This window comes from Cricetulus griseus, chromosome 4, assembly GCF_003668045.3.
Source record: "Cricetulus griseus strain 17A/GY chromosome 4, alternate assembly CriGri-PICRH-1.0, whole genome shotgun sequence".
NCBI classification, from domain to species: Eukaryota; Metazoa; Chordata; class Mammalia; order Rodentia; family Cricetidae; genus Cricetulus; species Cricetulus griseus.
Window position 1 is genome coordinate 9392108 of NC_048597.1, and position 25686 is coordinate 9417793.

General features: G+C 39.8%; 2 protein-coding genes and 1 pseudogene across 9 annotated transcripts in view; 1 reads left to right on the top strand and 2 right to left on the bottom strand.

Moving 5' to 3' along the window:
- Positions 1-25686, top strand: part of Grik1 (glutamate ionotropic receptor kainate type subunit 1) — a 366206-nt gene that overhangs the window by 264717 nt on the left and 75803 nt on the right. For all 8 annotated transcript variants that reach the window (XM_035444247.1, XM_035444249.1, XM_035444248.1 and 5 more), the window contains 2 exons: positions 117-290; positions 10420-10563. In XM_035444247.1, the coding sequence (XP_035300138.1) occupies positions 117-290; positions 10420-10563 (318 nt within the window). The remainder of the gene's footprint in view (positions 1-116; positions 291-10419; positions 10564-25686) is intronic.
- Positions 4384-4759, bottom strand: LOC100771339 (cyclin-dependent kinases regulatory subunit 2-like). The gene is given in 2 exon segments (XM_035444254.1): positions 4384-4572; positions 4574-4759. Coding segments are annotated over 2 exon segments (240 nt in total). The 3' UTR covers positions 4384-4518.
- Positions 24320-24654, bottom strand: LOC100771632 (annotated as a pseudogene).

Below are 25686 nucleotides of genomic sequence, written 5' to 3' on the forward strand. Positions count from 1 at the left end.
CACTGCCGTTTGTGTTTTCATCTTTTTGTTGCTTCTGTAATTATTTATTTTCTTTAGTACGAAGAAGAGAAATAGTGCTAATTAATTTCTACTTTTGTCTTTATAACACCACACAGGACTTGTTCGCTTTGGATCTGGAACTCTACAGGTACAGTGGCGTAAATATGACTGGGTTTCGGTTGCTGAATATTGACAACCCTCATGTGTCATCCATCATTGAGAAGTGGTCCATGGAAAGGCTACAGGCCCCGCCCAGACCTGAGACTGGTCTTCTTGATGGCATGATGACGGTGAGTCGTAGTTTTATTTCATTTTAAAATATGTCTTCCGTTTGGTGGTTTTCGGGTTTCACATAAATATAGAATGTATTTGATCAGATTCATCCAGACTCCCTCTGTCCAGCCCCAAAAGTCTCAGATCATTGTGGAAAAGGATGCAGATGTGGGCAGAAAGGCAGCACATAATTTTAATGAAATCTCATGATCATGTTTTAAGTGTGAGGAAGTGAAGTTAAGCATCTTGTATGAGCAAATGTGTGAGTATATGTTATTGTAACACATGCCTTGGGAGAGACTTTTCAAGAGAGAAGGAAAGAGGCTCTTTAGATATTTGCAAGCTTGTGTCTGGCTATTATCAAAGGCTGTAATCTTTTTATTTCCAACTGCACTTGTCAAAAAAATTAAGTTGCTATCACCATTTCTCAAATAGAGAGAGAGCAGGAACAAAAGAAAGGATAAGTAAAGAGTGTTCCCCCATAGGGGTGTGTCTTTGGGGAGGAGTGCAGAGGAGTGAGAAACATCCTATCTGTAATCATTGTACAGACCTGGTCTGCAAAAGCAGGTATAGACAATGGCGGATCTCCACACGGCCCGTGGGGTCAGGTCCTTACCATCTCAACTTCATATGGGAAGTTCCACAGAGGCTAACCATGCTTAACTCCAGCCATATGTTCCTCCTGACATGGATGCTAAAGAGTCAGAGCTAGTTATCTGAACAGAAACTTTCAAAGGGCCTCATAGAGAGCTTTGAGGAAGCATCATTTGTCTCACGCTGTCAAATGTATCTACCCTTGCTTTATTTCTCTAATGAGGCTGACTGGGTGAAGAATATAGAAGGAAATAATAATAATAAAAAAACTTGCTTCCTATGTAGGAACAGTACTACTAAGGGGAAAGATATTGGGAATGCAAGCAGGTAATAGCATTTTAAATTGGTGTAATATTTCATTCTCTGTTCCCATCATCCGGAGAAACATTCTTGCTCTTAAGATGCAATTTACTGATAACTGAAAGGTATCATCTCACTGAAAAATGAACTTAGAACTTCATTTTTCGCTTTCCCGTGAGGAACAAATGAAATGGAGGAAATTGATGAATGAATTAAGTGGTTCTGGATGGCTCTATGTTCAGAGTCCCTGGCTGTTTGGCAAGCCTGAAATAACTCCGAAAACACACAGTGATCCGAGAGATAATGATGGAGAGTGTTTGGGTACAAATGAGCCTCCAATGACTTGAAACATTGCTTTGGATGAAAACAAGTAGAGAATACCCAGAGAAATACTAGACTGCAGAAAAGGAAGGGGACTGTCACTTCCCTGGTTCCAGGAAGGTTTCTGTTACAGGACGATCTAGCTCTCCTGTAAGTCTTTCCTGTGCCCAGTGTGCAGCAGTAGGCAGCGAGAGTTGGAAGCTGTTCTCACACTGATAACTGAAGTTATGATAACTGATAGTTATGTCATAGCTTCATGCTAAACTTTGAATATCCACTGCAAGAATGGCTTAATTTACCAAAAACAAAAGCGCCGGTCTATTGTATTACATGGAGCTGACAGAATAATTTGTGACCAAGTTGAAAACCATGCAACAAGGAACATCAAGCTGTAGAGTTTTCAGAGATTCAGGTGAGCACAAGGTAACTCTGCTCCCTGGTGTTGTTGCCAATCACATCAGCTAATGGTAGCCTAATGGACAGGAAGAATGTCAAGGCTGGGTCCTGACTGAAATAAGATGTCGTGTCTAAATTTATCCAACCTGGAAAATAGGTTTCAGAAATGCTTGTATTTCTATTATTAATAGTAATATAATGTTAAAAGAAAGGTTAGGGTTAGAGAGATAACACAGTGTTAGATCCTCTGAACATGAGTGTGAGGAACTGAGTTTGAATCCCCAGAAGGAACAGTAGCCTGCATCTGTAATCTGAGCTCTCCTACAGCAAATTGGGAGGTGAAAACTATAACTCTCAGAGACTCCTGGGCTAACTATGCTGAAGTTCATTGTTCAGAGAACAACAAAAGGAAAAAGGAAACTCAAGCAGGGTAGAAGGTAAGAACAAACATGAGAGGTTGTCCTCCTGCCTCTATAAATGTACTGTGTGAACACACTTACACACACACACACACACACACACACACACACACACACACACTATACTCATAACATAACATTTTTGATGAAAAGAAAAGTGAGAGTCTATAAAACCAGAAGAGGGTGTTTCAGTGCAATGATGTAAAAGTAGCTACAATAGCTATGTCAGGGCATGTCAATATGAGTAAACAGTAGTGATATAACAAAGAACCTACTAAAGTTGGGTAAAACAACTGTGTAATAGCTTTGGAGTTAATTATGGGAGCCATACTTTTCAACCAATATTTATCCAAAGAATGACTATGGAAACTAAGTCTCTCTGTTTCACCAAAATGAAGATAATTTAGAGATTTAGAAAAAGGCCTTGTCCAAGGACATTCAATGAGCCAATCAGAGTCAAGAGAGCATAACCCATGACCCTTATTCTAGGTCCAATGCTAAGAATTCTTTGAAGTTAAATTACCTGAGTGGGAATGTTCTTTGTACTGAGTGTATGTATTAAATCCTACAAGTACATTTATTCTTACATGCCAAGTACTTGATGCCCTGACTTCCTGCATCCACCACTATTCAGGCTACTTCAATAGTAAGGCCTTCTGTGAACTGAGTTATATTATGATAGATTACTCTGCTGAGAATCTCATGCCTACCTGCCCTAATTTTCTGCCTAACCCTCATAACTTCTCATGTTATATTTTGTTTTGTTGGATTAGCGTCTTTCTCTGCAAGAATGCAAATATTTAGATAGAGATACTTTATTTTTTTATTTTTATTATTATTATTATTTTGGGGTTTTTTTGAGACAGGGTTTCTCTGTGGCTTTGGAGGCTGTCCTGGAACTAGCTCTTGTAGACCAGGATGGTCCTGAACTCACAGAGATCCACCTGCCTCTGCCTCTTGAGTGCTGGGATTAAAGGCTTGAGCCACCACCACCCAGCTTAGATACAGATACTTTCTATTTCTGTAATATTCTCTTTCCCTGGAATTCCAAAAGGCAAGGCACAAAGAAAGCTTCAATAACTATGCATTCGATAAAATAATTTATGCAGAAAAATAAATTTAATTAAGATTGTATGAAAACAGAAGATGTTTAAATGAAGACTATTCATATAGCCCTGAAATATTTGTCTGGAAACCAAAGTTCTTACAAGCAAGAAGCATGCCTTATTAATGAAAATGGAGGTTATTCTAAAGTAATAAATTATTTTTTTAATTTTATAAACTAACATTTAATGGCATTACTAGTAAGCACAGTGGTTAATTTTAACTGTCAACTTGGCAACACCTAGAGTCACCTGAGGAGAGAAAATTAAAGAGGAATTATTAGCTCAAGTTGGTCTGTGGCATGTATACAGGGATATGAGGAATTTTCTTGACTGTTAATTGATGAAGGAAAACCTAGCCCATTGTGGGCAGCACCATTCTCTATTCAGAGGTACTATGCAAAAGAAAAATAAAAAGGTAGTTGACCAAGCAAAAACGGAAGCATAGATGCACACATTTATTTTCTCTCTGCTCTTGATTTGTGGAGGCGATCCTAATAGTTACTGCCTTGACTTCCCCAAGACAATAGGCTGTAACCTGGAATTGCAAATAAATTGAATTTTCAGAATATTTTATCACAACAACAGTAAAGCAACCAGATAATAAGTGATTATGAATAATTCCACTGATATAATAGAATTGTGTTCTCTAAAATTCATATGTATCATCCTGGTGCTCTTCCAGATGCATTGCCTGCATCCGTCATCATAGTCATTTTCTTACATGTGCCACACATGTTTATAGATTATAGATGTGAGCATATAACAATTAGTAAATAATATAAAGGGGAAAGCCTGTTTTAACTACACATTGACTTACTTATTTTTTCTTTCTTTATAAATGCAACACACAAGCTTTATTTAACAAAAGTAACAGGTAAAGTAAAACAGGCACTACTTATATTAAGAAAATACTACAAGGAAATTTATCCTGAACAACTTAAAATAACCTACATGCAATTGTATTTAACTGAGCTCTGTTGCTGTGAAGAATACAGCTCGTGCACAGGTATGGATGAAAGATTTGTACATTTTTCAAGTATTCACTGAATACTACCTTATATACACATATACATTAACTTCGAAAAAGATTAGGTGATCCCAGCTGCCCTTCATTTTTGTTGTTCTTTTGGAAGAGGTCGTCTAAAGAGAAGAATATGCAGCTCCCGGCTCATGAATCATGTAATGAACCCAACCTAGACTCTGTTGCACACCAAGTCTCCTCCACGCCTCTTCAGACATCAGATGAGCTTTTGGTCCTTGTTTGGAGAGTTCTCTGGGGAGCATGACATGCCAGTACTCATAGTGCTCCTTGAAGTACTTGTCCCAGTAGTAGATCTGCTTGTGGGACATCCTATCGGCGCACGGAGCAGAAAACGCGAGCAGGAAATGGGGCACAAGGAGCTAGCTCCAAGTTCGCCTACGGCCAGCACAATAACTCGAATGAGGCCTTTCTTTCTTCTTTTTTTTTTATAAAATTTTTATTTAAATTAGAAGCGATCTTATTTTTCTTATCTATCCCATTTCCCTCTCACTCCCATCCTCCCATGCCCCCCACCAACCCTCCATCCCACCCCCCCATTCCGCTCCCCAGGGAGGGTGAGGCCTTCTATGGGGGACCATTAAAGTCTGTCACATCATTTGGGACAGGACCTAGGCTCTCCTCCATGTATCTAGGCTGAAAGAGTATCCCTTCATGGGGGAATGGGCTCCCAACATTCATTCATACACTAGGGATAAAAACTGTTCCACTGACAAAGGCCCCACCCCATAGACTGACCAGTTCTTCTTACTGACACCCACATTCAAGGGGCTTGGTTCCGTTCTATGCTGGTTCTATTTTAAAGGTAATTTCTCAAAGCTTTTCTTAGAATTTTGTATACTAAAGCATCCTCAAAGAATATCATCATATCTATCAAAATACATCTATACCTTAAAATAGAGAAGTCGATCACACCCAAAATCAACTTAGTTGAATCTAGATTTTAAAACAGTTTTAAATAAAGAAATAAAAGCCTGCTTTAGGAAGTGAGTTAAGAAAACCATTGCCTGCCTCAGTTCAAAACAGTGAAATGCACAATTCAAAAGCATCTCAACATTTTTAAGTGTTTTTTTTCCCAACTGGAGCATTAATTAGCATATCTAAAGTCTAGAATGGTTTTTGTAAAACCTACTTTTTGAATTTTTGATTTTTTGAATTTTACATTTTTCCCAGAACTACAGGGCTCATTCAAGCAATTGGGCTTTGTACTGATGGTGAGATGGAATGACGCACATTCAGAATAACTTTTCTCTGGTTGTAGCCCATGATGACAAGTGTTAGTTTTTTGTTCTGACACACAACAACCAAGGGCAACTTAAGAGACAGAGTGCTTACAATTTTAGATGGAGAGTCAATAGAGGCAGCAGCAAAGTGCTGGAGCAGGAAGAAAGGGAGACATCACATCTTCAACTGCAAACACCAAGCAAAGAGAGTGGACAGCACCACTATCTGTGGAACCAATATTCAATTACCCAAGCCTAAGAGGAACACTCATCATTCAAACACAAACGGGGTGGGGGTGATTCGGTGATGTCAAGGAAACAGAAGCCACAGAGCCTCATATCTGTCGTTCTCCTTCCTGGCTCACAAATGCACTCCTAGTGTGAGGCAGAGTTGGGAGCATCATCCTACTCTCTTACATCTCACAGTTCTGTAATTGTGGTCCACGGGAAAGACATCTTTGGATAGCCACATCTTCATGGAGACTCTTATGAATTAATAGAAAAGGCAAATTTTTCTTGACAAAGGAAACCAAAGTTTAGGTCTTGGCTATGTCCCCAAAGAAAGTGGCCTCTCTACGTCTATTTGCTGTTCTGTAAATCTATACAATCTGTATAATACCAACGTAGTGTCCTTCCACTAAACATGTTAGATAACATACAAATTCCTATGGTATAGGAATAAATTTACTTGATAACACTTGCTGGTTTTAGTCAATAAAAGAACAAAGGACATTCTAACAGGCAAAGGTCTAATCAACCCTTATTCTACCCTACTGACAAAAAAAAATCTTGAGATTATAAAGAGAGTTTTATCAACTGAAGTGCTAATTAATACATCCAAAGTTTGGTTACTTGAGAAACTAGAGCAGAAGAATTATTGTATTATTTATTTATGTTCTTATTTATTCATGAAACACATTCTTTATGATGCCGTTGCCTGAGGTGAAACAGTATCTGACACTTTTGTAACCTAGTATGACCAGAGGCATTTTCCAGTGTGTTTACTTGCTCTATTTACAGTCCTCTTTCCTCTATTTCTCCTGCTCTCTATCTAAAGCCAGAAAACATTCACAGAGGCTCAAGTCATGGTAACCACAACGCCAAACCTTCAGTGAGACTTCTGGGATGTCTTTCCTAACTACTGAGTTTTTAGACTGCTTGTGCTGGTCTCTTGCCACCTTCCCAAACACATTCCCAAATCTCACTCACCAACAGGCCATTCTACCTGCTGTGTGCTCAGTGCTCAGTGTAAATGGGCAATGTTTCCTCCCGTACTTGGGGTTCCCCAGTGCCAGCTTCGCTTCCACAAGCTTGCACCCTCAGCAGAGTTCCCACAGACAACTTTCCCAATCCCTTCCTTATCTACAACTGTTTCCAAATTTAGAGAGTAACAAGAAACCTATGCCTCTTGCCCATTTGTTCTCCCAAAACTGGTTTTCTTTGCAGCATTCCCACTGGAGATACAGTATCCCAATTGTCCTTGTCTGTGAGGTGATGGGACATCTCACTGGTTTGTGTTGTTAGTTACCACCATGTCCTAATTACTTCATTATTTGCACAAAGAACACAGAGCTGTCGTATTTATAGTAGCAGCTTATTACAGGGGAAAAATGAGTAAAAAGTAAAATCAGCAAAGGAAATTTTCACAAGGGGCAGAGCCCTAACACGCTTGAATTTATAGGTGTTTTATACCATTGAAGCTCCCTAGAAATTGCTTGCCACACAGAGATGATGTGTGACTATACCAGTGAAGAGTTGCCAACCAGGAAACCCACCCAAACACACAGAGCACCCACGTAATTGACCTTAGTCTCCAGCCCTTCCAGACCTCAGTTGGTACAGCATAGCCCAGCACTTCGGAACAAAAGGTGACATTTTCCACAATCACATTTTTAGTATAAATATTGCATGGCCCCAGACTCTAGGAATACAAACACATCCTTTTCAATAAATTTAGTTCAAGATATTTTCCCCAAAACCAGTCATGGACCAGACTTCCTTTTGGAATATGAAGAACTTAAGCACCCAAAGCCCCCTGGTTTAACCCTTTACAGCAAACTGTTCTAATAATCAAAACATTATATATTTGCTAGAAGAATCTTTCAATATGCTTATGTTGTTGTGAAAGATTTTCTTAGGGGCATTGATCAAAGTTACTTTATCCAAGCTTTTAAGATACATACATGAGCCAGAGGTGGGGAAAGAGAAATGTGCAATAATGTCTCCTGGAAATGACTGGGATATTATTGAATTCATGAATTCACAGTAATTGTAACTATCCAAACAATACTTGCACAAGATCAAGCCAGTTGGTCTTCCACTGAGAAAGGGTTTATGAGGCTTCACCCTTACCTGAAGAGCTGACGACAGTTTATGGATACTAGTTGGAGGGAGCCATTTTTCTTCAGGTGTGTGGCCCATCATGGGTTGCCTGTGCTCCAATGTATGGCTCCACATCCGTGATCATATGAGCATCCTTAACTGGACTCAGCGGTTGTAAAAGAGACCGGGGAGGGGGGGGTGGAGAGATGGGAAGGCCTGGATGAATTTGAAGAGGTTCATTAATGGGGTGAATATGACCAAAATGCATTGTATATATGGACGAAATTATTAAAGAATAGATAAGCTAATTTTTAAATGCTTCACAATTGAAGGACTTGTCCTGAAAAAAAAAAAAAAGATGTTTGTGGTACTGGCATGTATGGCATGTAGGATATATATGGTCAAGGGATTTTAGCCTTTGTCAAGCTACTCTGCTATTACTAAGTAATCGGACAAGATGGGACCAGAGCTTATACCACCAACTTTAAGGATCCAAATATTGGCTTTCTCACTATTAGTTTACAGACACCATTTCATCTCTTAATTTTATTTCCATAAAGAAGTCAAGGGGACAAAGAACAAAAGTTCATTGTTTCCTATGGATTCTGAACAGGGTCAGATGTATAATGAGTGCTCAGTAAATGTCCACTGTTAATACTGATTCCATTTTACAAAGTAACCTGCCAATAACTCACTTTCTTCCAATTAAACCAAATGAGGAGAGCAGAATGGTAAAGAACGAGGAAGCTAGAGTAAGGCAAGCAGGGCCTAATCGATGCCCCTGAAGTGATTAGCAGAGTAGATATGTACCAGCCAATCTCCACAAGACTCAGCTTCGCATCAACAAAGTGGACTGTATAAATCCCAAATTAATCAAAAAAATCAAGCTTAACAATTGCCATTGCCAGGGCCATCAACCTAACTCCCCTGTGTCAAGTATATAAGTAAAATGATTTGTGTTAAATCTTGGTATTATGTGGTTCTTATAAGAATACAATTTGTTTTAATATATGGATCAATAATAACTCATTCTGAACAAAAAGAAAAATTAACTCATTCTGTAAATGTTTATTAAATTGTGTTTTATATCATGAATTGTGCTGAATTGTACTAAAGGCTGAATTTGCATCATTTCTACTTTTTTTTAAAAAAATCACATTGTTTTTAATCAAGTAAGAAACAACTTAACATTTAATGACAGAGACTGTACAGAATCACGGGGGTTCATAATAAACGTATCTCTTGCTTCAAAACCGATGGAAGGTATAGCATCCACCACTTATGCTCTCTTTCCACCTCCATAAAGACATAATTAATAGCAAATATTAGATGAATCAACTAATTACAGAAAACCATATACAAAACTTTTTTGCTAGAACCTGGATTCCAGATTTATGTCAGTTTTCCAGCTATATACATATTTGCTTCCATAAATCAATATTTTGCCTGAGGTCAGTTTTACATATAATAAGTAACTTTATCTGTGTGTTCTGCTTACTTTGGAGAATTACTGAGAATTTCAAATGAGCTAATATATTTGAAGTTGCAAAGAAAGCCCTCCAGTAAAATATGAGGGTATTATGAGATTTTTATCCCCAAAACCACAGGGCAGTATATTTGACAAAATGCTATGAGTATTATATAAAATTTAGCAAGTGAGAAGAATTTTATGAGGAAAAGAAGGAAAAGATAACTATTCCAAAAGAGAATTAACCACTTCTAATCTCTTTCATGGTAACTCATGAAGGCAAGTGCAAATTTGTTTTGATTCACAGGCCTGTACCTCAGAGGGCCTCTCTGAACTTGCCGTTGAATTTCATACTGTAACTCTAACTTTCCTCCTCAAGGCTGGCCAATGAAAGTGACCAACACAAGCACCGTTAATAATAGCATCACCTATTGGTTCTTTCGGCAAGAATGTATTTTCTCCAAAATATAAAACAAGAAAGAAGGAAGGGAGGGAGAGAGGGAGGCAGGGAGGAAGGGAGGAAGGGAGAGAGGGAGAAAAGAAGGGAGGAAGGGAGAGAGGGAAGAAAGAAGGAAGGAAGGGAGCAGCTGAGAGAGAAGAGCTGATATTTAAATAATGAGTCTTAGTAGATTCAACTCAGAGTAGTTAATTTCAACACAGAGCTCAACATAGAAGATACTCCAAAAATATGTTTCTGGAATAAAGTCTCTTGTAATTGATCTGAGTTTTTATTTTGTTTTGTTTTTAATAACTCAAAACCAAATGTAGGATTCTAATTTACTCTGGGATGTAAAGTTGGCTTTTGCATAAAAACAGCTATCAGTGACTGAACACTGTTTAGCTAAAGAAGAAAATGCCTGTAAGATCAGACAAATAGCAAGGGAGGAGAGACAATTGCATGGGCAGAGGGAGGTGATAAAGACGGAACTGAGGGCATGGCCCATGTTCTTCTCCACAGACTGAAGCAGCTCTGATGTACGATGCTGTGTACATGGTAGCCATTGCCTCCCACCGTGCCTCACAGCTGACGGTCAGCTCCCTTCAGTGCCACCGACACAAGCCATGGCGCCTTGGACCCAGATTCATGAACCTGATCAAAGAGGCAAGTGTACCTTCTTTGTGGCCCATTTGCTTAACACCACTTAACATGTCTCTTTAATGTGTTTCTGGTGGCATAGTGATGCTATGTCACTGTCAACTGACCTTCTCAGATCTTAATGTCAGAAGTTTGCCTATAGATAGGAACTATTCTGTAATTTTCACATATAATGCTTCAATGCTCAAGCAAGCTACTAGATCATAATACTACTAACTGTTCTTCATTTCAGCCATGCTCCAATTACACCTCACTCTCCACACATAAGTACTTAGAGGTATTGAATCTATAAGGGATTTTAGTGCTCACATTGTGGGTTCTTGGTTTCTGTGGTCTCCCAAGGCTTATGCTTTTCTAAAGTCTACACAAAGGACTTCCTTATATTAGAGGAATTACCCTTTGTTAACAAAAGAGAAAAGTGTGTTTCTATTTAAAACTTCCTTGGGGTCCTAAAGACTCTTAAGAGTGGAAGCTATTTAGGAAGGCACAGCTCTTCACTAATATTCAGGTATTGAAGGCTGAATCTTCTTTATCTTGTTCTCTGGAACAATTTAAATTCCCTTTCCAAGACCTTCCAGGACTCTTAAAATATGTGTGCCTTTGGCTTATCTTTGAGACCAGCAGGCACATTGGGTATTTGTGGACTTGGCAATATGAAATAAGAAAATCTGACTGTGTGTCCACACTATCCTGTGACATGCTCTAGAATCTTCTCTGTGGGATGCAGAAGCTTGTTCTCCCATGAAGGCTATCTTCTTCCTTATCCATACTAGAGACAAACCACTGATTGAGAAGCATATGAGGGGGTAGAATACAGATGGAGACGGCTCACCCTATCGTGATGAAACTACCATCTTTGGGCTGGATGTCTGCTCATCTCCTCAGAACCTATAGACCACCTCTCCTGCTTCTATCTGCTTCTCCTTGCAGGCTGAGTTCATCAACGCAAGGGCCAGAGATAGAATGTGTATAAGAAATAAGACTCCAAGCACCCAGGGAGGACAGCTTGCAGCGCTGAGAGTAGAATACACACTTGTTGGTGCAAACTTTGCAAGACTGAAGAAGAGTTCTCTCTTAAATTTTAGTTTACCTTCCCTATCTTGTCCCCCCTGGATGCTTAGCTACAACCCCAGCTGACAAATATTAGACACTTAACTTTCCCGAGTCTGGAATTTTCATCCATGAAATGGGGACAGACCATGTACCTTCTTAGCTTTATTGTGCTGAAACTGAGCAAAGTTACTATTTGTAAAGAATAGTGGAGGGGTCCAGCCAGCATCTGAAACATTGGCTCCCCTTAGCATGAGAATGTGCACTTATAATAGCCCCATTCAGTTTACTGAGGATGGTGCCTGGAATTTAAAACTGGCAACAACAACAAAGAAATCACAAATGGGTGTGAAATGAAATCACCCTCTCTGACAGCTACATAAACCTGACATACTGTGGCTAATAGAAAACTGTCACGTGGCCTTGGCTTCTCCCCGAGGTGATGATCAGAGTCATGTCCTGAATTGCTGTCCTGATTGCCTTTATCTTTAACAAGAAAACATCTGGTTCGGTTCGAGGAGAGGCAGAAGCCGTAAGAAAGCCCAAGAGCAAACATCCAAAGCACTCCAACCACCTTTTTGCTTCCACTTCAGTTACATGAGAAGGTGAAATTGCCAAGCCACATTTAGGGATGTTTAAAGAAATAATGAGCCAAGATAAGGGATGGCACTGACAGCAAGAAGACATTTTCTCTTTCTGTACTAGGAAGAACAACTAACTCCCCACTCTCAGGGTCCATGGTTGGGAGTGAAAGGAAGGCCATCTAGGGAGAATACAAAAATATTTGACAGCATTGTTCCTATCCTCTGTTTGGCTCCTGAGTCACCGTGATAGGTGCTGCCTTTACAGGGTTATGGGCTCTGCAGGGAAGATGGGATGGGGGTGGGGAACCGGGCCTGGTGTCCCAAGCTGCTGGAGGACAGGCAGGGAGGGAACTCTGCCATCAACTCAACACTAAACAGAAAAAAAAAATGCTGGTGTTTCTTTGGCTGAAAACATAGCCAAATTTTGCAAGTGTCAGATTGCATTATAAAACATGAAATAAAGTACTGGGTCCTTAAACTTCCCCACATCTTTCCCTATAGTCATTTTCCATTTCTAGAGGATTTCTAAAACAACAGACTGGGAAATAATAAGAAGGGTGAGTGAGCACACTGAATTAATTTACGGAGTGAACACCAGCCTCATCATAGAAGCTAAAGTTCCCAGACAGAGGAGCCTGCAAGGGCAGTAATCAGAGACAGGTTAGGAAGCCTCTCAGATGAGCACCTTAAACCAACCACCATTCAGTATGTGGGGCTGACAGTAAAAGGGGTGGGATGCATGGCCTTTTGGAATGTGATGCTATACCTTACAAAATCCACTTCCTGGGGACTTGTTAAACAGATGTGATTTAGGAGATGACAATTTTGCACTCAACACAACTCAACTAGAACTCTCTCTTGTAAAGTCATTGGATTGGTTTGCTCTTCTGTGGCTGTGATGAACCACTGAACAAAAGCAACTTAGGGGTAGAAAAGTTGTGTTTCAGTTATATTTCCAGACAACAGTCTATCACTGAGTGAAATCAGTGCAGAAACTCAGAGCAGAAACTTAGAGGCAGGAACTGAAGCTGAAACCACAGAGACATGCAGCTTACTGGCTCCTGCTTAACTAGCCTTATATAACTCAGAACCACCTGCAATGGGTAGTACCACCTATAGCAGTTATCAATCACCCATGATGATAATTCTCCACAGACATGACCACCCACCACTCTGGTACAGGCAATACCTCAGTTGAGACTCTCTCTGGGTAATTCTTGGCTGTATCAAGCTGACAAGAAAAACTAGCCAGGACAGTAATATTTATGAGGTTCTGGGTATCAAACAGAGGGTCTCACTTGTGTTAGACAAGTGTTCTGCCAATGAGCTACACTCCCCAGCCCCTGCTTCACATCATATTATCTTGCTGTCACAAGGGATAACCCTCTCACCAAAGCAGAAGCTATGCTTTCTACCATCCACTAAGATAAATTCTACCTGACTGAGAAATACCAGGCTTCATCTGAGGCTACCTCATATCACAGTATAAATGCTGCACCATTAAGCAGGATTTATAGGCTCTTTTGTGACCTTGTTCTCAAAGCCCTGTGGCATCTCTCTCATCTCCTTCACTGTCACTAGCCCTTGTTGAACCTGAGATGTTTCCCCGAACTTGCCCTATACTGGTGCTCAACTCCCTGGCCTCTTATTGAATTGCCATATTTGTCAGGATCATGACTTATGTCTAACAAAAGCAGTAGCTCCCACCTTCTGATCCTGACTCTTCCCCTCACTTCCAACTATAATTATGCTGTCACATTTGTTTGCATGTCTTTCTCCGAGCTGTGTATTTTTCCAATCTCATCTCATTGGCTTTTACACAAAACAAGTACTCAAGTAAACTAATAGGTGAAGGACATAGGAACTGGAGAATACATACAAACTGCATGAAAAATCAAGAGATGGTATACACTCAGTACATTAATGCATCCATAAATATTTCAATAGAGACAAAGCATAGAGCAGACATGTTATCTAGCACTGGTGATCCTAATAACACATGTAGTGGTGGATTTTATAAATCTATCAACCTTTTAGCTCTGAAATGGTGAACATAAGTCTGAGATTAACTGCACTTTCCTATCTGTGTAAATTTAGTTATTTAGCTTAGGTTTCTCACTTTCTACTACAACACAGGGATAAAAATACTCCATATATTTATGGGGACTCTACACATACTATATAAAAGAGCCTACTAAAGTGTATGTTACATACTTGCTGCCCAATAAAGTGTACTATCTTCAAATGAAAGGTTCTGTTAAATATGTACATCAGTAAAACAGTTGTCAGTCATCTAGTAAATTGCCCAACATACTGTAAGGACTGTTTTTATCATTGGTGTCATCATCGTTATTACTAGAATCTAGGATGAGGTGGCAGTTTTTTGCATAAATATGGGTAAGACATTGCAGTGGGAAATCAGAAGGGCCTGGAGAGCTAGGTGTTTGACATATAGGTGCTCAAATGCAATGAGCTGGTGATCTAGAGGACTCCCCACATTTACCACACACATGGCTACTCAGGAAAGTAAAGAGACACTAAGCCAATTTGAGTCTCAGTGTTTTCAAGGCACTGTTAAAAAAATACCATAAACTAGGTAAGTTGGCTGTAGAGAATGCCTCAGAAACATCATTATGGGAATAGGCATATCAAGGCTTCCAGGAAGATAATTTCCAATCACAAATACTAGGAAAAGCAGTACCAAGATACAGTCAAGACATCAATGGATTTTAAACTATTTTCAGGGTCCCTGGCCCTGTATTAGAATTCATGTAAACCATTGGTCTACTGTCTCCATAAATTACTTAGAAATTTGGGGGCAGTCTCAGTAGTATTCTACCCTAGGCATGCATCCGCGTCCTTCCCTACCCATAACCCTCATGGTTTCTCTTCTAGAATAAACAGATAACCTCTAACTAGGTTCTGCATCTTGAGTTACAGCCCTTTTGTGGTGATATATAGAAAACAGATGTATGTAAATCCATAATAGATTTTCTACTCTCTAGAAACACACACCTGCTTGTGACTTCCTGGGTCCATCTTCATATAGTGGAGACAGATGAATTTCTCCTGCTGGTTAAAATCTGCCTAATAACACCCCCCACCTGCTTTGTCTTGTTCCCCTCAGCCTAGAAAATCTGTCTCCTGGTTGTCCCTTGGGCTAATTCTGACTCTGAATTCATTTTCTTTTGCAGGCTCCCCAAATTGTGTTTCTAGATGGTTCCCTCGTTAGGTCTCACAGTCCCTGGCATTCTCAGAGTTAGCTCTTAACACACATTATTCAAGCATTGTACAGCCTTTCCCTAGGACAAGGATGAAAATCGTTGTATCTTTGTGTCCTCAGAGCACTATATCTTGAACATGGCAGTCATTTAAAAGATGCTGGGCTGAATATAGGAAATTAAATTCTGCTGAACTCTTAATTTTTCTGAATTAATGTTTCAACTTAAATTATAGAACAGTTCCTTAGTTGATCTGTTCTAGAATAAATTTAATACATAGGAATGAAAATTATTTCCAAATGACTATGTAACACATACACACACACACACACACACACACACACACACACACACACACACACACGGGGTAGCTAAGAATTCCATGAAATATGCACAGCTTTCTGTCACAGTTTTGCTGTGAAATTTTTATTTTGGTGGAATAAAAATTATGGTTTAAATATATAAACTTAAGTTTAAATTTGAGTTTTTAAAAGTCAAAAAGAATGTTTTTTAACCAAATTACCTGCAGATGCATCAATTTTGGTTTGTGACTTGGACTTTTACTTTTTTTATTTGCTGTTTTACATGAGAACCAGGTGAAAGTTGGGTTCTTAGAAAAATTGAGAGTTCAGGAGAAGGAGGAGCAGATTAAAAACTTGCCCAGATGAGTTGGGACCAAAGTGATGCTCCTCATAGAAGCTGACTTGCATGACAGCCACCTTGAACCCCAGCACTTGGGAGACTCATACAGTATTCACTCACAGGGCAAGCTGGCTAGCTAGACTAGGCAGAACTGGCAAACTCTGGGTTCAGTGAGAGATCGTGCCTCAGCCAATGAAGGGTAAAGTGACCAAGGAAGATACCTAACGTAAGCTTTGAACTTCCATACACAAGTGCACACACAAACACACACAAGGGCAAACATGTCTGCACAACACACACACTCAAAACAAAACAATTAAAGTCTCCCAAGAAAGGTAAGCTCTGCCACACTTGTATCCTACTATATAGTGTACAAAGGAACACTTATTATATGTCACTTGATTTTGCTTATCAGAACGATTATCCCAATAGCACTGGGTCTGGGCTGAGAACTCTGTCAAACGTCTACTTTTACATTTCTCCGTCTGCAGCTACTGAAAAATTCAGCAGTTCCATGTTGCACTTCTCAGCACAGCCCGTCTTATTGGCCCCATATCAACGATAACAGTTTCTTCAAATCTCACATTTAGGACATATACCATTAAAGAAAGACTATATATTTTTCAGTCTTTCTTTAATAAGAAATCTGGTCTGAAAAAAATAACTTTCATAGTTTATATTTTCCCACTTATATGTATATATGCATCATTTTATACATACCTGTTTGTGGTGCTTTAACAAAATACCTGATACCGGATACTTTTTAATGAATAGATAGGCAGTTTTAATGGATCTGCAGTCTGAGAAGTCCGTGTCATTGGCATTTGAAACATCCTCACATGGCAGAGGAGAGGAAGAATAAAAAGAGACTAACTACTTGTCCCAGCTCTTTCAGAAGAGTACCAATCATATGCTAAAGGCCACCCTCTTGCTACTGTTCACAAGGGGACTGAGTTTCTGTATGAATTTGGAAGAGACACAGCCATAGTAACCACCATGGTCCCTGGATAGTTGTCCCTGAAGAATCTGATCAATGGCCAGACAGACAAACAGTCATCAGAAATACAGAAAAGAGTCAGAAGAAAGTGAAGGATTCTGGCAGGTTAGTAAGGACAGGTTTATAAAGAGCATGGATCGTGGATTTCTTTTTAGAATGTTGCTAACACAACTAGAGATCTATTTGCTCTACTAAATAGTCCTGCCTCTTACAGCCTTTCTGGTTTTCTTACTTCCTCATGAACATGGGATAATGTGTGTGTATGTGAGTGTGCACATGTGTGTGTGTGTGTGCACATGTGTGTGTGCACATGTGTGTGTGCACATGTGTGTATGTGTGTGTGCAAGTGAGTGTGTGTGTGTGTGTGTGTGTGTGTGTGCATGCACGTGTGTTATTATGGGTGTGCACATCTGTAGCAGTTGACAAATGGTACCTTTCTCCATCAATCTTACCTTTATTTTTGGCAGGATCTCTCACTTAACTTGAATTTGTAGATTCCACTAATCTTGCTGCTAATGAGATTCAAGGGTTTTCCCAGCTTCTTACCTAGGCTTTGGGTATCCAAACTTAGGTCCTCATGACTGTACAACAACCACTTTGCCCACGTAGCTGTCTCCTCCATCATCTTTTGGTGACTAAAGCATCCTCAGTTTCATGCTCACTCTATTTAAAACCCATTTTCTCACCTGCTTTTGCATTCTCTTTCCTCACAAGACAATCCAGACCTTAATGTTGTTGATCCTAATACTCTTTCATCTGTATCTTAGCTTCTCCCATACCATACCATTTGCATGCTAAACCTACTTAAGCAAACTAGAGGGTGAGATGAATCTTATGATACCTACCCTGAAAAGTTGCCCCTAAAAAAATCATTTATCACTGCAGCTTGGTCCCCATGGAAAATCCATGGTGTCTGACAGTCTCCCTGTTCTCAGGGATACCCCTGGTTCTTACTTGCTAGATCCACTTAGCTTCTCCGACATTGTGATCACCCCCAGAAGCCCGGACTCAATAGCCACTACTGTCATTGTCAGTTTGCTACAACCTATTTGAGAAAACTGAGTCTAAGAGTCGTGAACAGCTTCAGTGTGCAAAGACTTATTAGCCCAGTCTTCAGCTCATTCCCCTTTCACATCCCGAGACCCACAGGTTGAGGTCTAGTGCTTGTTCCTTGGTGTTTTCCCACGTTCGTGCTCCTCTGATCCCTTCTAGTGGAATGCCCTTCCTATTGCTACCTCTTCTGAGGACATTGAACTAAGCATGTCAGCTTATTTCAGCAATCACATTTTCCAGAAAGCATTTCAGAAAACAGCACACACACACACACACACACACACACACACACACACACACACACACACACACACACTCTTTGCACCATTCTACAAAAGTACTGCATAATCATCTTTGTTACGGATTCTCTGGGAATTTCATACAATATGTTTTCATCATATTCACACCAATCCCCCAACTCCTCTCAGGTCAACCCTTCCTTCATTACACATCCAACGTTACTTTTAGAGCCCACCAATTCCAATGTGTTCTGCCCATATACTCTTGGGTGTGTGAGCACCAATTTGACTGTGGTTGACCTCCCAAAGGCCAAATTCTTAAAGGAAACTGTGTCTCCCTTCCCCAGCAGCTATTAATTGAAAATAACTCCACGGCTTGGGTAGAACTTTGTGTACACTGCCTTCTCCATGTTGAGAGTTTGTGGCTTGAATTTGTGCATGCCTTGCAATGCTGTCACAACCACTGTGAGTTTCTGTGTGCAACTGTCCTGCTATGTCTGGAAAATACTGTTTCTTTGTAATCTTTCACTGCCTCTTGCTGTTACAATCTTTTGCCCTCTTCCACAATGCTGTACAAACCCTTTCCACTGAATTTATAGCATTTAATTATGGAAATGTTTCTATGTGTCCTACACAATGAGTTTCTTGGAAATAGAACTTGTCATGTTCAGGACTGGAGCAATGGCTCAGTGACTAAGAGCACTTGTTCTACAAGCTTGAGGACCTGTTCTACTTTTGTTTCTGTGGCGATAAGGAATGAAACATCCAGACAAAGAGCAACATAGCAGAGGAAAGGTTTTATTTGGCTTACTGTTTTAGGTTCCATTCTGTTGTTGAGGGACTTGAAGACTATTAGCTCAAAAAACTACATGGGACCCGAGTTCAAACCTCCAACACCCACATAATAAACTGGATATGCCTATGCATGTCTGCAAACCCAGCTCTGGATGTTGGGGGTTCAGAAACAGGTCCATCTGGGGAGCTTGCTGGCAAGCCAGCCTAACCAAAATGGCAAGCTTCTAGGTTAGTGAAAACCCCATCTCAAGGCAGTAAGACACAAATGGCTGAGGAGGATAGCTGACACTCTGCTCAGGCTCTTTATGCATGCATACAGCCACTTGCACCCTCTACCCCTTCACACCTAAGACCTTGCTATATTCATTTTTTTATCCAATACAGGCTCTCTTTCTGAAAACAGTAGATATGGAATAGTGACTAACTAAGTGATGTTTCTTTAAATATGACCAAACTAACTACAGTGAAATATGAATTCATCCCCACGTGGGAGCCATCTGTTCATCTTCTTATATAAATAACATATTGATTGGCTATTATAATAATAAGCTTCTGCACTGCAAAGACAATTATTTGGTTAATATAATCCAAATAATTTTCATATTTCAAGAGAGAATAATCTGATTTTCTGGGTTTTATTGATCATATCATCAAGATAATTAGACAAGCACTCTATTCCTGTCCACTTTGAGCATATGAATGCCTCAGATCTGTGATCCCACTCATTTAATGGATTTGCCTGGACAAGAGCAGATTTATTCTATTTCAGAGGAGAAGTCACTGTGTGACCCAGAGCCAGGAAACTAGGTTATGCTGAAGAAAATCCAGGTGCATATTCTAAGATAAACCCTAAAGAAATAAAAATTAGTTTCCCCCAGAGTGCATGGAAAAGATATAGTTAAAGTCAGCAGGTTTAGAATTGGAAATCAAATATTGGCAAGGAAAGTTGTTATATTTTTAAATTATGCAGTGAACTGTGCAGGCTGTTATTGCAAGATAATGAGTTATAAACAACATGCATAATAGTTAAAATAATTATACATTGAACAGATGGGAATATAGTAACTGCATCATCTCAGTTCCTGAAATAGCTGACACCCCAACAAGCTGTGTAGTCCAAAGGTCCCATTTATCATTTCCTCCTTGGACTGATATTTATTTTCACTGCCATTGTTGTGTACACTTCAGATTTGTTTTTATATGAGTTTTCTAGAACTGACATCAAATTGTGGGTGACTGGACACAGATTACATTGCTTAGAAGAAAGCGAATTATGGATATTTGTCACTATGTGGTACTCTGGGGACCTCAGTAAAGCACTAATTGTACAGTGAGTCCATCAGGGCTGTGTTTCTACAATACATGTAGAGTGGAGCTCCTTTAATTAAAAGTCAATTGAATTACACACCATGTGCTACACATGTTAAATCTTCCATTCAGGAGTCAGAGCCAATTGTAAACAAATTCTTGAAATCTACAAAATACCATCTCTGATCTCTTTTCACGGTTCCACATTCCCTATGGGTACCTTGCCATTGTGATCTTTTCATAATTCCACATGACATGTTAGTAAAGTAAAACTTTTTAACTGAATGAATGATTAATTTAATTATCGAGTCAATACATGGTGACAGGTGTCACTGACCTCATTCATAGGCCAATAGGGAATTTCTAAACTTGGAATTCATTCAGAAAAAACCTCCTTAGAGTTGGACTGAGATGTAGAGCTGAATTTGAGTCATTTGGCTGCCCCTCCACCTTCACCTTCACAGACATTGCTGTCTCCTCTCATATGGCTTTCCTCTTGACCTGTAGAGTGTGCCTGTCCACCTCTCTAAAGGACAGGGGGAAAAGGGCCCAAGGAATGAGTAGGGTACAGGCACTTGTTGTTCTTCACTGTAATCAATGAGCCAGCCCTTTTTAGGGATGGTGTCCATAAGGTAGCAGCTCCCCCATACCCCAGCCTGGTGTCTTGCCTCTCCTTTGCTCTCACTACCTAAAGGGCTGTCACATTTAGAAATGCTACTCCTTCCAGCCTTAGCATTCACAAATATCTTGAGTAACTGTCATGTTCAAGTAAGAGGATTCAAGGTTGTAAGCAAAGTGTCTCCTTCCAGCAATGAATTCATAGTCAGCTGAGGAAAAGTTGCTAATACAATATGCTAATTTATATAATAGTAAGTAGGCATTCAAAAGAATGGGAAACGATTATGTATGGAAACCCAGCCAAATGGCTCAGTGGTAAAGGCACTTAACATGCATAGCAAGTCACCTGAGTTTGATCCCTGGAACCCGCATGAATACTGAAGCTGAGACCTGTCTCTACAAAGCTGTCCTCTATCTCCCCTGTGCGCACCATGTGTGTACATCCACACAAGAACATGAGCATTCACACACACACACACACACACACACACACACACACACACACACACACACACAATCATCACATTCATAAATGAGTAGGTGTATATCAACTGTTAAGGTTGTCAGAATAGTGAAAACAAGACCTATGGAGGTATAACAGAAAGTTGACAGGTAATGCCTTATCAGGATATCTTCCCCTCTTAAGATAGCTATGTGAAATAATTTCCTTTTCTCCTTCAAATTTGAGACATAAAATTAAGAATAAGACGTATTGTGACTGCAATCCTTCTAAAATATGATTCAATGGCCACCTCAACAAGGCAACATTCTATTTTAAATATTGCATGTGGAAAGGATACATTCTTCAGGAAGTTGGGGATTAAAAACAGGTAGCTCCCTGATAAATATGCTATTCAAAACCCTTAGGATTCATTTACTAAAACTAACTGTTCTTTTGAATCCCCAGACTGGAAAGAGTGTGCTTGCTACTCATGTCAATCAACAGATTTATGACTAGAGAATATGAATATATTAAAATATAGAGAATATATTCATATAGAGTATATGAAGCAATTAGCAAAAACTAGACAACAAATTGTCAAACACTACCATATTAATAAAAATCCTATTTGAAACACAAACCAAAAAAGAAGTGGGGCTTGCCAACTGAGGCCAGTCCTCTTGAGTGTTGACACCTATATATCTCAGCAACTGGTATAAAACATGATGGTTTTGAAAATAAAGTCAAGTTAGACTCTGTGGCACTATTTTATTTTCTTAGATTATGTGCTTGATTCAGAAAGCCATTATTCAGTAAAAGATCGTTCTGTTTAAGGAAGAAAGATGTATTGATTTAGCAGTGTAACACCTTCTCATAGAGACTTGTCATAATGTTTGTTAAGACACCAGGCTTCTCAGGTGGGGATACACACACACACACACACACACACACACACACACACACACACACACACTCCTCCCCTTAAGTTTTGGGAGTCAGGTCATTACCCAGGGTCTCATTGCTGAGGAGTTACATCATTTGAAATAAAGCTGCATCAACTCAGCAACCTCTAAAAGGATTAATATTAATCTCAATATTCTAATTTTAATCTCAATATTCTTTAAGAACTTAATGTTATAGTCAATGTTTTGAATAGTAAAAAGGAAGCTGACTCTCCAAGGTCCACCCCTGCCCCATATTACCAGTCAGAAGTCTCATCTAGAGAGACATGGGAGCCCACTAGAGTAAAGTACATGTGAACTTAATCACATGTACACACCCCAGGGTGATTCAAAAATGAGCTTGCTCAGCTCATGGCTTCTGTAACAGGGTACTATGTTCTTTCTCTCTATTAACGTAGTAGTTCCATTTCCTTATCTTTTGGGATGATACAAAGATGACCACAGCTCCCCCCAACAAGGAGCAGCCTGAGACATGAGGTTGCTTGAATATTCCATGAGAGTCAAAGACATAAAATAGACAAGGGTCTCTTTGAAAATGCAAAGCTAACACATTGAGAGCTCTTTGTTCACCCCAAGCTTGATAGGTTAAACTTACAAAGAACAATAAAAACCAAAGACATGCAGTTTTAAGGAAATAGGGAGAGAAAGAAGGGACTAGAGAAAGGTCCCCATCCTCCCTTACATCCATGGGGACCAGCAGATCCTGATGCTAGATATCTTTGCTGTGCCCATTAGCCAGCAATCCTCACTTAATGGCTTGCCTAAAGGGCAGGCTGGTGATAAATGGGGTTAACTTTCCAGGTGTCAAAGCTGACTTTTCTGAGAGAACCAGGTACAGGTTAGGAGCCTAAATCTGGTGCCTAGATTCAGTACTGGGTAAAAGTGTACAGCTTGTGAGTTACTGTGGAAGCAAGTCTGAGAGCACTAAGAAACTTAATGAGGAAATAGTAAGTATTGAACAATAGTAAGTAGAATTGGGCAATGTTTTGGTGTGAAGTTCATTTCCTAGAGCCACAATAAAACCAAACAATGAGGAGATGGCTTCAAATACAGTTCTGTAATGTTTCATGACATGAGGTCATGGTGAAGGCAGTAATGTTATTAGGGTTTTTGCTTGTTTGCTTTTTTGTTCATTCACTTGTTTGCTTGTTTGTGAGGCCTATGAAAAAGAATCTGTTTTAGCCCTCTCCTCTTCCCTTGTGGCTGGTATACTATGATTTGTATCTGGAATGTTTCCTTAAAGGCCCATGTGTTAAAGGGTTAGTGTGTGTGTGTGTGTGTGTGTGTGTGTGTGTGTGTGTGAGAGAGAGAGAGAGAGAGAGAGAGAGAGAGAGAGAGACAGAGACAGAGACAGAGACAGAGTCAGAGAGACAGACAGAGACAGAGACAGAGACAGAGAGAGTTTTCTCCAAATTCCCCTTTTTAATAGGCACAGGTAATAATGGTGATGATCCATCCTAATGTCCTCACTGTAAGACCACTATAAGGACTATACATAGTCATAGTCTAATATATTAGGAGCTAGGTCTTCAGTATATGACATTAAAGAGGATACAGTTTGGGCACAGCAATGGCTTCATCAACATGCGCTCACATTGTCCTTACAGAAACCCTATATGCCTTGCCTCTACTTCATATGGAAACTGAGGATATTGCAGTTGAGTAACTGGCACAATGTGGCAACCTGCCTGCAAATCCAATGCTTTCTTTTTATTTCAACAATGGTTACAGTAGACATTTATTTACAGTGTGGCATCTGCAGAGCAAATAACTCTTCAATTGTGCTTTGGGTTGAAACAGCTTCTTAAAATATGCCGAGACCAGGCACATCCATGGATCTCAATGACAAGATCACTTTTTTGCCCATTCTTCTTGCTCTTTCCCTTCCCAAATAACCTCTTTGAGATAAGGTTCAAGGTAGAATTTGTCCTCCTCATATTTGTCCACTGCTCCTTAGACAAGATCTGATGCCTCATGGCCAGGTCCAGGGCTCTCTTAATTCCAAACACTCTGCCATTATAAAGATTCTAAGGAAGCCTTCTTATGGCTTCTTTCAGATCTTCAGTCTCATACATTATATCATCTCTCATTAAACCCAGCTTGTTGAATCCTGCAGCCTTGTAATACCACTTTCAAAAGCCATCCAGCCGCTTGCATGATGCTGCAACAGCACACCTGCCTGCCATCTTGACCTGAGAGTGATGCAAATCCATTGCTTTCAATCTCTTTCTTCAGCTGCCTGTCTGATCTCCAATTGTAAAATCGAAATGGAGAGTAGAGCTCCAACCCCTGCCCAACAGTCTTCATGTGGACACCCCCCCCAAACATTTGGCTATATTCCCTTGTTTATGTACATGATTTAATTATCAAAATTTTCTAGCAGTCATATGGTATTTAAATATTATGCAAATTTCCTAAGTCCTCACAGCAGCCTATCATCCAGAGTTTTCCTCTTCCCAGAGAATCATAAAAATCAAGGGTTCTATTGCATGAGTCCCTCTGGTCTGTGAGTGTTCACACTTCTTTGATGAAAAAAATATGGCTGGTCCCATTGTACATTCTATCATTCTCATTGGCACTTACAGAACAAAGAACTTAAAAGCTTTAGATGGAAAATACAGTAACTCATGACTTTCCTGAAGTTTTTGTTCAGCGACTTGCCTCTCCAACAGAGTGACTTTTTACTCACTGATTGACTTCACAGAGTGGTAGAGAGTTACAGTTTAATGGTAACAGGACAGATTCTCAAATATTGCAGCCAGATCAAATAGCAGACATTACAGAAGTAGCTCTAACACAGTCCATGGGCATCTACAGACAGATGAGAGCATCTTACAGTGCTCACATTCAGGGTATGCGTTCTTTGGACATCACTCTGCTATGTTGGGCCACCTTCTCAAAAGGACACTCTCTTTGAGTCTGAAAGAAAGTTTTGTTAGCTACTAGCTCTAGAATCCTCACATTTTTATCTTACAGGATGAGGCAGGTGACCTCTACTTCATATAGTTGTGGGAATGCAGGGAAACAGATCCTGGTAAAAGGTCTAGCAAATGAGACGTGGGCAGGGGAAATACTTCCGAAAGATGAGCTATATTGAACATGTCTGTACGCTGCTTAGATGGTTCATCCATTTGGAGAAGGACAAGAAGATAATGAAAGAGAATACATATCAAAGAGAAATTTGGAGAGCAATACCTTTTACTGATTGGAAGTTGCCA